This window comes from Notothenia coriiceps, unplaced genomic scaffold (genome assembly GCF_000735185.1).
Source record: "Notothenia coriiceps isolate Sejong01 unplaced genomic scaffold, NC01 NC01_scaffold00001983, whole genome shotgun sequence".
Classification (NCBI taxonomy): Eukaryota; Metazoa; Chordata; class Actinopteri; order Perciformes; family Nototheniidae; genus Notothenia; species Notothenia coriiceps.
This window is the reverse complement of record NW_011334684.1, coordinates 34,535-47,447: the sequence shown is the minus strand read 5'-3', so window position 1 is coordinate 47,447 and position 12,913 is coordinate 34,535. Positions and strand designations below refer to the sequence as shown.

General features: G+C 39.0%; 1 protein-coding gene across 1 annotated transcript in view; it reads right to left on the bottom strand.

Moving 5' to 3' along the window:
• Window positions 1–4,646: 4,646 nt before the first annotated feature.
• Window positions 4,647–12,913, bottom strand: part of LOC104964991 (calcitonin gene-related peptide type 1 receptor-like) — a 25,296-nt gene continuing 17,029 nt past the window's right edge. The window contains 2 exon segments of the mRNA XM_010793929.1: window positions 4,647–9,412; window positions 10,308–10,349. Of these exon segments, the coding sequence (XP_010792231.1) occupies window positions 9,191–9,412; window positions 10,308–10,349 (264 nt within the window). The 3' untranslated portion in view covers window positions 4,647–9,190.

Here is a 12,913-nt window from a genome sequence, read left to right as displayed (position 1 = left end):
AGTATACGCATTTAAACAAAGAAGTCCATTAGCACAGTCGGCAACAGAGCCCTATTTAATGCACAGTCGTCTCTACACTGGAATGTACTTGTACTGTAATTCAACAAGTTCAAAAGTTCATTCACAACTCTAGCTGCAGTCTGTAGAACAACACGGGGCTAAAGACATGTCCCCCACCCTTCTGAATCCCACTTTGTCCAATTATAACTCCCAGTACCACTCATTTATACCACTCCACCGCCTCCAAACACCCTGAGCTGACACATGGAATTTCTTTCGACCCGTTTCTAACTTTTCCGCACGTAGCAGCTTTGACCACAACAGCAAAAGTTGTACAAATGGTAAGACTTGCACATGAGTCACACGTTCTTTGTAGTTCTACGTGAACAAACATTTCATGTCTTTTCTCTGGTAGCTTGTCACGATTTTTTCCCGTGACCTGAATAAGTATGGCTGCACACCATTGGCTGCTCACTGGTGAGGGGGGGCTGCTTTAGGGCGCTGTCGCCTGCACTTAGCCTCAAAGGTGGTGATACACGTGTACACTACACAACTCGGGAGATGGTGCATTGTTCTCTTACTTACACTTTTTGACTATAGTGAGAGTTTATTTTATTTAACTGTCTAAATATATGAACTCATTCTAAATGAGACGGAAGGAAAAATAATTGGTTTGCCATGAAAACATTCCAACACTTGCTACTTCAGACTAAGGCAGTTTGACATTTGAGGTGGGCAAAAAAAAGCACATACTTTGTCCTGACATTGTTTAGTAAATTAAGTCGCTACATTAAGACTGCTCTGATTGGTTAGCTGGCCGGCTCTGTTGTGATTACTCAACCACTTCGAGGTATCCCGCCCCTTCGCCTATCACTTACAATGTTTTGCAGAACTAGCCAATAGAAGCTCATGTGTTACATAGGCGCAATTCATGTAATGCGCAAATGCGTCGCAATTCATGTAATGCGGAAATTTCGGCACAATTATGCGCTCCCCGCTGCGAGGCTCAGGCCCTAACAGTTCACGAGCATGCTCCACTAGCAAGTTTTGTGGAGTGTTATAGTTTGATGCCCAGAGCTACCCAGAGTTGGTAGTGAGAACGCGCTGACCGAAAAGTAATGACATAATTGGAAAATTGTTGACCTAAACTGAAATCTTACTTAAATCATCAAAGAGTTAGAAGCCAATCAAATGTTGTTATTTTCTCTAGGGAATCTTTTAAATCCATTACAGACAGGATCCAATCGCAATCCAATCCAAGGAAGAAGTTAACAATGTTGCCAGTGTCAGTGCTTGGTTAACAGATTAGCACATGAGCTTCCCATTGAAGACGAAGACGTTCCCCCCTTATTCCAGTGTACAGGGGTATGGAGAGAGGGATTTATTTCAACACAACAATGTAGTATCTCGCCTTTACTGCACCGCACAAAAAGCTCCACAGGATGAGGAGGCGCCAGTGTGGGTGCTTGTCGCTATCTAATCACTCCAATCCTGCAGCCCTCCATGACAGCAGAGGAAATGGGGACGAAGGGAGGCCTTTAGTTTCATGAAAACATTTACCCTGTCCTGCACTGATAGCTGCTGCTGTGTATATGTAGGAGAAAGGCCAACTTCACTGGAAAAACGCAGGAAGGATTCTTTACCTTTGGGGAATCTCCTAAATTACTGTCAACAGGTCAGACAAGCAGGATTTCAGGAATGTTGCCAAAACTCAGGAAAGATCTGAGGCAGGGAACTAAGACCAACTGTTTGATGGACTTTTTTTAAATCGTGATTGTCTTCTACAAATGTTTATGGGAATATTAAGAACGGTGTTTTCAATTTATTTTGAGAATACATTGGCATAATGTATGTGATGTGTATACGATTGTCTTCTTAAATGCAATAGGTCTATCATATTTTACATTCTTAACTCTCCCTAAACTTAACTTTTAATCAACGAAACTAATTATTTCCATGCCTGCTGAATAGGAGTTGCTCTTTTAAATAATCTGTCATTGTGTTTTCTCTTTTATTTTGAAAAGTGTTCAACCCCTGTGTTGAGTCTGCTTTTCCTTCCTGATTGTATGCCCCACCCTGATTCTGTTCACCTGCTGCCCTTGTGTTTTTGCCTGCCCCCTCCAGCTGTATATTGTCAATGCGATTGGTTCTGCTTGTAATTAAGTCCTTGTCTTTTGAGGATCCTTGTCGATCCTTGTATGGGAAAGTTCTGTTCGGTTTCATCTTGTCTTGGATTACTGACATAAAAGGTATATTTATGTTATGACTTCCTTTGAAGTGCTTCTGTGTGCTGCATTTGGGTACCGGGCTCTGCTTTCCATGACACTCGAATGGCCTTATGTCCAAACATCCCCACTATGTGTGTGTTCTGCTGTTTAGGGTTAGCAGAATATATTTGCTTATGAAACATCTGTTTGGGGTAATTTCTGTGCTTAAGTTCATTTTTAGGTTAATTATTCTTCCTGCTGTGAAATATCACATGGTTTTTCAAGTGTATTCAATAAAGGGTGTATTACAGAGTTGGTGGGAGGCGCAACATTTGGAATGGCTTAAAGAGGTGATTTTGGTTTTCTATATTAACTCTTTCTCTTACTCTCCTTCCTGTCAATCTCTCCATCTCTCGCTGAACCCTGACAAACTTCTCTTCATAGCCTATAGCTTCCCGGCAGGGGCCTCCTTGGGAACACAGTGTGGACAGGTGTTCCCGTAGATGTTAAACTGTAGAAAGTCCACATCATGTGATTCACATCATCTTCATACTCATCAACACATGCAGTGACCCCTCCTGCTCTGTACAGCATCTGCATCAATTATGTTTCCTATTCAGGCCTTTTTTTGCTTTAATTTGTTTCCTGTCAGTTCATATAAAGCTTACTCTGGATCAAGTGAAAGTGTCAAACTATAATATGCACTCACACCATCTGCAGGACACTTAACCTCTCATAAGTCCAAGAACATTAACCACATTCCCACCTACAAGACACTGCAGAAGTCAGAACAGTCGGCATCATGTGCAAAGTAGTCCAGCTGTAGTTGGTCTAGCTAGCGCCCCGACTGACAAAGTACAGAATTACGTTTTAGAAGTCTGAAATAAAATAGTATATTCTGTTTTGTATTTTTCCCAACTTACTAACAAATTACCAAGGACCATCTATTAAAACCTGTTAAGCCCGAGAGACCCCGGTACCGGGGGCCTCCTGCAACATCTTGCAGGAAACCGTGTCTGAGGGCATGTTAATTTAATAAACTATTAATGTTTTATATCCATGTAACGGAAATAAACTCATTTAACTGATCATTTAAATTATTTTTTTAACAAAAAAAAACACAATGCTAACGCTGAGCCTCTGAATTAGCAACGAGCGAAAAATGCTAACAGATGACTACACCAAAATTCATTATTGATTCGTGTTCACCAACACGATTTTCCCCTTTTTTTCGTGTTGCACAGCACGATTTTAAAAGCGATGTATTTCTATTGGTAGTCTCACGGCATTACATGTTATCGGAAGACCGGAAGCTGTGTGGTTCATAAAAACATGTCCTTAATCAATAGCAAGCCACAATTATTGCTTTTATTTTAAATCGTATAATTTCGGACTTTTGCTGCCGTCTGCGAGGAAAATAAATGGAGCTCAAAGTCTCAGAATACTGAAATTTGTTATTCTTTTCAAAATAACACACTGTTATTTACTCACCAATAACAAACAATTATACTTGTTTTTATTTATTTGTTTAGTTCCATAATCTCAGCCTTTTTTGGTGTCTGTCAGGAACTGAATTTCAAAATAAAAATAACCGGAAACAGACGTAAGCACTTCGAGTGATTACCCAAGATCCTCAGCTATGGTTTAAGCTCGCTGATTCGATGTTTTAGCCGCAATGCATGTTAGGATTTGGTGTTTATATGATATGAAATCGGAAAAACATTTTAAAAGAATAAAATAATACTTAATTCCGAGTGTTCTTGCTTTTCTCTTTGAAAGTTATCACATAACGGCATTGTAATACACGGTTCGGCTGCATTACATATTACAGATCTGCCGTAGTTCTTTATTTATAGAGCCCTGATGAGAAGACCTTTGGAAAAACTGGAAGAAATGCCGCCGAAACTGAATACTTGACGTGGATCATAAATATATCAACAATTAAACAACATCTTCAATTTCTCTTCACACAATACGTCTCCTCGCAGTATCAATAGTAATTCGGCTGACTTTTACATTTGATCTAATTCATAGATAGGTTATATTTACACCATAACGGTGCACAGCTGATATAAAAGGACTTGTAGTTTTTAAAGATATTACTGATTTTCTTTGAATATAAGAATGTAAATACTGAGTCTGAAATAGTATAGCAATATGCTGTAAAATTATGTGAAAGCATGAATAAAACTACACATCTTCAGATGTTGTACATACATAAGTGTCCTACACTAATAATACAAAGTTATTATGCTGTGTGTACCTTGTGTGCACCGCCTAGTGGTTAAAGCACGTTATTGAATTATTGTTTTTATGTGTNTTCTCGAACAACATAATAACCTTAAAGGTGGGGTATGTAATTTTGGAGAAACCAGCTCGAGTGCGCTAGAATTTGAAAATACACAACCGGAAAAAATCTCAGATTTTTTCCGGTTGTGTATTTTCAAATTCTAGCGCACTCGAGCTGGTTTCTCCAAAATTACATACCCCACCTTTAAGGTTATTATGTTGTTCGAGAAAAATGCAAACCATTAGTAAGGTATCATCCAGATGAATGCAGACTTTTTCCATTTAATTTGATTAAAAAAAAATGTGAATTTATACTTTAGGGTATCTTCTCCATCTAAAACATTCACTTTTACGCCATACACTATACGTATATTTACACTTACTGTACACTGTGCTGTTACATGTTTTTAATATATATTTTGTCCACTTTGAAGATTTGGGACCTGAGCGTTCTACAAAAATAAAGCTTGTTTGTTTGACAGTTGCTGTGGGGACTCTTTCCAGTGTAGTAGATGTTTCTTATTACAAAACCCCCCCACCAGGCACAGCGGTGTCAAATTAGTTACATCGTGATCTCAAGGATTTGGAAGACCATACTTCGACACTTAACTCATATTGTTTGCAATCAATGAGACAAATATGAAGGATGTTACGCTGATACACTTCAGGCTAAAACTGTTTCTATGGACTGGCCAACTTTGCATTTTTTGGTTGCCTCCATAACATTTCAGACTACTAAAAAGAAAATAGTCAAAATACAAATTAGCATTTTGATATCCATTTGTTTTTCCAATTCATCTGTAGTTTCTTGCTAAATGCTAATAATTGTACAAGATGGAACAATACTATTTAAATATCTATCAACACAAATCTCTACCTATTAAACAAACCTTAAAGTTGAATCCTTATTCTGAATAGTTTTTTTAAAGAAAGGCTTTTCCATAAATGATTCATAGCTTGATGTATCACTATTAATCCCATAAACATTGGGGATTTTCTGAAATTTGGAGTGACACAAAGACATTTAAAACCACTTTTCTAAAAAAGCTTTGAATTCTGAACCTTACTTTATCTTATATTCATACTTCTGTTCTGGAATTGTAGGATTGCACATATTTGATAACATAATCCCTCATACTGACCACAAAACTACCTATACTGGAACTAGTGAAAGTCAAATATGTGCTTTTTATTTAAACATGTGTGTCAATACAAAAAATTAAGCCAAAAAATTAAATAATAGAGTTGATGGTTGTTGTTGATGTTCTAAACTGTATTAAATGCAGAAAGCAACGTTGTCTTATCACTGAAATAATAAAAAGACACCTTGTACGTAAATATATGTATATATATATGTTTTTCACAGAGAATAAAACACAACCAGTTACATTCAAACAGCAGTGTGGAGTCAATGTGTCAAGACTGCCAAAGTTAAATACAGTACAGTATAAACAAAAACTACAGACATTGTCATTAATGCTTTTGTCATACTTCACAACATTTCACGAAAGTGTCCCAGCGGACTTCACAAATCCTTTGGAGAATCATATGAAAATATTTCACACATATATACACAACTTAAATGGTACATAGTTACTACATTTTTCAGAAATCTCTTAACATGTGATGAAAATACTGTTTAATTGACTATAAAACCCTCACACGGTAAATGACTTGGTTTATAAAGACTTCCACTGTGATCGCCATGTATGTAAGTTGTATAGTTTAGAATTATACAGAGAAACTGTCCTGCAGATCTGACATTACAAAGTACAAAATGTATGTGTGATACTGAACCCTTGCTTTAAAAGAATACTCTGCATATATCCTGTAATTAACCCACTCCCGTTATCATTGGCATCCAATAACACTTTTTCACATATCAAAATACTATAGAACTTTCTTTTAAATATGTTACTGGAACGGCCAAAAAACCCATTAGGAGACAAGCACTGCACTTTCAAAAACGATACAAATATAAAAACACATGTGCCAAAACACATGATAATAAAGAAACATCTTCACCAACTGTAGGAAACATGTTCAGCATTTTCTAAAAGTGCTGCAAATACAAAATGCTGTAATGGGTCAAAACACACGGAAACCAGGGAGCCCTAAAAAGTGATGCACACAGCTGGGAGCGGAGCGCTTGTTGAGGTTTTCGGGATTTATAAAGTTGGCCAACTTTCGAAATGATTGGGTTAGCTACGGTAGCTAGCTAGCTTAATACGCAGATAGGCAATAAAATCGGAAGGGATCGTCTGATCACATTGTTAAAATAAGACTTTAATAATTACATTTTAGGTGAGTTTCCAAAGACAGTGAAATTTGGCCAACTTTATAATCCCCAAACGTCAACAAGTGCGCTTTGTGTTTGTTAGTGTTGGCGAAGTTGTTTCTAGATTTTCATGTGTTGTAGCACATTTATGTTTTTGTATGTGCACCGTTTTTTTAAACTGCGCCGCGTTTCTCCCAACGGAAATGTTTTGGGCTGTTGTAACGCGTTTGCACCTGTTGGCCACCGTATAGGTCCTCACCGTTCAGATTATTGAGAAATTCATGATCTACAAAAATACTCATCCACCAAAGACAAAAGTAGCTGACTGTAAAACAAATGTATAATTGTTTTTGGAATACTGTTATGAAGGATATATATTGTTTGTCTTCAACACTCTATGTTGAAATAGTAAAGAAAACATGCTGTTTGAAAAGTTGAATGTGAGTTTCTACATATCAAACTAACACTAATTGTCTCTGTCTGTTCTTATAATATGGCATTAATAAGTTACAAAGAAGGCAGTGCTACTTTTCTTTCTTCACTTTCAAATACAAGCAGAGTGGAAAGGTGATGACTACAAAAAATGGTAAATAATACGAGCAGACCTATCCAACCGCTTCCGCATCCTCCCTTTTTTAAACCCAAAGGTAGAACAAACAATATCTTTATCAACGTCCAACACACTGTCACATAAGACGGTTGCTTTATGCTTGAATGCGTCAGAGTATAATGTACTCATAAATACTGTAAATGTATAAATCATGCACACACGCCAGTCACTCTCACATGTTCAACTTTTCAGAAACTAGACTTACAAAAAGATTTACATCAGCTGATAGTGAATCCTGTTCCCAGCAGTAGCCTATAAAGGTTATAAAATGAGCAAAACGTACATGAAGGTTTTAGGATGAAATGACAGCAGCACTGTTTGGACAGCTTGCTAAAAGCTTTTAAGAATGTTTTTTGCAGTATTGTGTTTATATAGAATTTTGCTGCAATGCAATCCATCATTACCTTGAGACGCTCTGCATCGACCAATTAACTTTGTGCAGATGCATGTTCCTGCTACTTGGTGCTAACAACCTTAGCATAATGTTGTTTAACGTTAGCATAAACAACATTAGCTTCTAGCTTCCTAACAACCTTAAAAGACAAAAGGTGTATTTGTTAGCTTAAATCCTGCACATAAGTTAAGTAAGTTACGAATGGGATGTAATATACATACATACAGTTCAATAGCTACGGTTCCTAAGTTAGTAAGTTGATGTTGAAAAATTGACTTTGAAAATCCAACCCTTTTCTTTAGAATTAATTTCCTGACTTGTATTTCATTATCTTACCGTTAGCCTCCTGCATTTCTAACACAGTACCGTTCAGTCTGAACACCCCATAATGCTTATTTAGTGGTTATATTTAAGTAATCTGAGAGCAGTAAGGCTAAAGACAGCAGTGAAAGGGAATGTGGTACATACAGTATATGTTCAGAGCCACGTCTTCAAACTTCAGTTACATTCGAGTGTAATGAATATAGGTGAACATGTGATATCAAGACGGCTTCCCTGTGAAAATATTGTGTTAAGAAGTTAAATAACAACCTAATATGTAGTTTACAGGATGCACAGGTCACTAAGGATCACTTAAACACGTTCAAACATTAGCATGATGATATCTCTTTAAATTAGCTTGCATGCTAACGATATGATTCGGTAAATCATCTGCATTAACTGCACACAGAAACAAACAAGAAATACATTGAACGTCTGCGTGAAGCAATGAGTCATATTAATTTCCAAAATAATATATCATATCAACTTCAATAAATACTGTATGGTATTTATTCAATAAACAATAATATGTTCAGATAAATTAAGTTTAACATGTGAAATATATAATATAGCTTTAATGTGTTATTATGCACTTGTTAGACGTCCTATCTTCGTTCTGGTTCTGTATTGAAAAAAGAGAAAAAAAACGAGGCAGGCAAATATTTCTCGGTTTGGCACTAACCATGTCATAAGAATTTACAGTTTTACCAAAGTCTTTTTGTGCACAACATGTTCCCCGAAGGACGGTCGAGCTGTTAATGTTCATCCACTTTAAAACAATTCTGTCAGGCAGAAAGATCGCAACGTTATTGTGTTTATCAGAATGCATCTTAGGTCGAGTGAAGCAGTTCTGTGTCAACTTGTACACAAAGCGCAGGAGTGGTTGTATTGAGCTCACCGTACAATGCTGATAAAGAGCGGTGTGACCGAGAGGGGACAATTTCCTTCGAGTGGGTGAGAGTGTGTCCTTTTCCTCAAACATTGCTTCTGACTTCATATCAAAAGGAAAAGGCGAGTTCTCTGGTTGTCTCTCCGAACATACTGCAGTTTCTAGGCTTGTGGGTGGGGCAGGCAGGGTTACGGGAATGTTGTCAGGCGAAGGGGCTGTCTGACTTCAAGATGGAGGCGTCGGCGTCGTGGAAGCCTTTGCCGTTCATGTGTTCTGTGTGGCCGTCGATGCTGTAGCAGCCCTGTACCTCTGTGATGGAGGAGGCTGTGTAGGAGGCCGATCGCATCGCTTCCGAGTGGTTCCCTATGCTGCTGCCAAACTGGATGTTGTACTGGTTCCAATGCCTCCGAAGAACTGCTTGGACCTAACCAGAGAAACCAGAATTCATATTTAATGGAAATGGATACATATTTGAGATACAACTATGGTTAAAGCACCTAAAGTAAAAGTTAAATGTGTTGGGAAAAAAACACATTTGCTTTCCAAGGGTAATATGAGAGTAGAGGTTTCCTAATGATACACATCTTTGTGCTAAGCTAGCCTAATAGCTATTTCTCAAAATATTAACCTTTCCTTCAGAAATTGTAATTACTTTGGAGTGCAGTCATTCTTAACTGCTTTTGCAGTAATTCTTAGTAAAACTGTTTGTTTTTGATAAGGCAGACTTGTTCTTTTAAAAGAAATGTGGATGCATACATACATTTGAAGTGCTTAGACTCAATATGGCTCTTTTAATGCTTTAAAATATATATTTCTAGTCAAAGATATATATATATATATCCATATATTTTGTGTGCCTAAATTCCTATATAAAGACAAGTCAATGCCACTGTTTCTTTGAGCGTACAATAAACCCATTATTGTTATAAGATGTTTAATAGAAATTCAAAGCAGTTAAGTGTAAAATAAAGCAGTGCTTTTCTCCATTTTATGTTAACAGGGTAAAGGAGTTATGTAATGGCTCTTTAGACATTCACTTCTGGCGGTAACAAGCTATTCTGTAATCAGATCAATCACATGAATAATTGAAAACAATCAGAGTAAAATCTTTGGCTGCTTTCCAAACGTAAACAATACTAAGTCCCCGGCAAAGCCCCGAAGAACTGAGGCTGTCAAGACATTCTGCTAATTTACCATCCTGCTGCGGGTCATGCAGAGGAAGTTGCCTTGTCTATTCCTGATCACATAGGGGAAGTTTGGAAGAGTGTGGATGTATGTGTGTGCATGCAGGTTTAAATAAATAAATAAAAACATCTTACTTCTCCGTTGAAAAAGCAGAAGATGGTGGCCACCAGCAGACCCTGAAATTCAGAAAATATACATGAAAATTAGAGAAAATAAACACCTTAATAACTGGTCTGAAGCCTCGACTGTCAGCTATTCACTGGTGATATTTAAAGGTCTACGGTTCTGCAAAGCAAAGAAAACTGTTGTTATCGGATTCGGTTTGTTGCTCAAGACGTTTTCCCAGCAGTACCCATGCTGGGACAGCTCAGAATGATCAGATAACAGCTCACCAACACTCAACAGATAATTTATGCCTTCCTTCCTGCTGTTCTTCCCTGCGCTACAACATAAACAAAGTCTTGTGGGAGGCTGATAGGAATGCTCAGGTTTTTACTGAAAGCGAAGATGCTGGATACCCGGGCAAAAGTTCATTTAGTAAACAAAAGTATATGTCTCCGGGAATGCAGGAGTAAGCCACTTACATGTAACCAAGTTTAATAATAAATGATATACATGTTGCAAGGACACCATGATTTTATGAATAGAGCACAGGGACACTGCAGAACAGCGTACAATAAACCTTGAATAGGTTCGGAACTAAGATGGCACCGCAGATGGCTGCTTCGGTGTTTTGGTGCGCTCTGTTTTGTCATGTTTTGTGCGTTAATTCAGTGTTTACATACAGTACACCAAACTCTTTCAACAGGGAAGAGCTCCTAAACATTAGAGAAACAACTTCAGCGGATTACTTTCCCACTTTTATCTGTTCTTCCGTGGAATTATTGGACATTCTTGTAAAAGGTACCCTCACGTGCATCCGAGCACTGAAACGCCACAGGAAAGGGAAACTGGCCGGGACACTTGTGCGCCTCCGGAGCCGCGGACTTTGCACGCTGCTACCTGGAATATTTTTCTCCAACGTGCGTTCCATAAGCAATAAACTGGACGAACTTCAGCTACTGGTTAGTAAAAACAGAGACTTTTCTTCATATTGTGTTTTGTGCTTCAATGAGACCTGGCTGTGTGGATCGACTCCGGACTTGCACTGCAGCTGGGAGGCTTCCAGCTGTTCAGAGCGCATTGTGACACGGAGCTCTCTGGCAAATCAAAAGGTGGAGGAATATGTGTTTACACTAACAGTGGCTGGCGCAACGATATGACAGTGATTCTGCAGCACTGATTCTGGAAACTGTTATCATCAACGGCAAACCCTACTATTCCCCCCGCGAGTTTTCTTCATTCATACTGATCGGTTTTTACATCCCACCGCATGTGAACGTGCAGGAGGCACAGCGCACACTCGCCCACCAGATACTGTGTGTGGAGAGGACTTATCCGGACTGCCTAGTTGTTGTTCTTGGTGACTTGAACAAAGGCAACCTCAGCCACGAACTCCCAAAAGACAAACAGTTTATTAAATGCCCCACCAGAGAGGGGAATATTTTGGATCGCTGTTACACCACCATCAAGGGAGCCTATCACGCCGTTTCCCGCGCTGCACTGGGCCACTCTGACCACACCATGGTCCACCTGATTCCTGCATACAGGCAGAAAATTAAACTGTGTAAACCTGTTGTGAGGACATTCTGGAAGTGGAGCAGTAAAGCTATGGAGGAACTTCAGGCGTGTTTGGACTGTACTGACTGGGACATGTTTAGGACTGCTACTCAAAGTCTGGATGTATATACAGAGGCTGTGACGTCATACATCAGCTTCTGTGAGGACAGCTGTGTACCAGCACGCACCATGGTGAGTTTCAACAAAAACAAGCCCTGGTTCACACCTAAACTGAAACAGCTAAGATTGCAAAAGGAGGAGGTGTTTAGGAGTGGCGATAAGGCACGTTTTAGGGAGTCGAAGTACGTCTTTAGCAAGACGGTGAGAGATGCTAAACGGCAATACTCTGAGAAACTCCAACACCAGCTCTCAGCAAACGACTCTGCTTCTGTCTGGCGTGATCTAAGACAGATCACAAACTACAAGCCAAAAGCCTCACTCTCCATGAACGACCGACGCCGATCTGAATCAGTTCTACTGTAGATTTGAAGACAAAGAGTTCAGTCCTGACACCATCCCCCATGACACCTCCAGACCCCGTTTACATGGAGAGGAAATAGAGAACGAACCAAATTCGATATCAGAAAAGTCTTCCGTTCACACTAGATAGCTCGACTCGCTGGAGACGCTGTAGTACATATGCCGGGCCTGTAAGTGGCGCTGTACTTCCGCCACAAAATACACCAAAAGCAGCAAAGAAGACCCCCCACTACAAAAAACTTAACATGAAAGAAATAAACTAACCGTCAGCGACGAACTAATGTACGGTACTGCAACTGTTTCCGATGTCGCGATGAAGCTTACATATAGTGTGATTAAGTATTTCGTTGAATCTGTAAAAAACTACAAGGCCTGGAAACGTACCCCCTCTAAAAGAGAATGTCCTGGAGTAACTTAAAATCACTATGCGGACAGGATATGCTAGTAAAGGACTATTGCTACTTCGGTATCGGGGTGGAGAGGACGAGTGACGACATCGTACGGCAGGTCATCGATGCCAGTCATCGAAATGACTAGTATGAAGTCTACAATCACGTTTAATGGCCGCGTCGGGTATTTGTCTTCGCGCGTTGTTAATCCG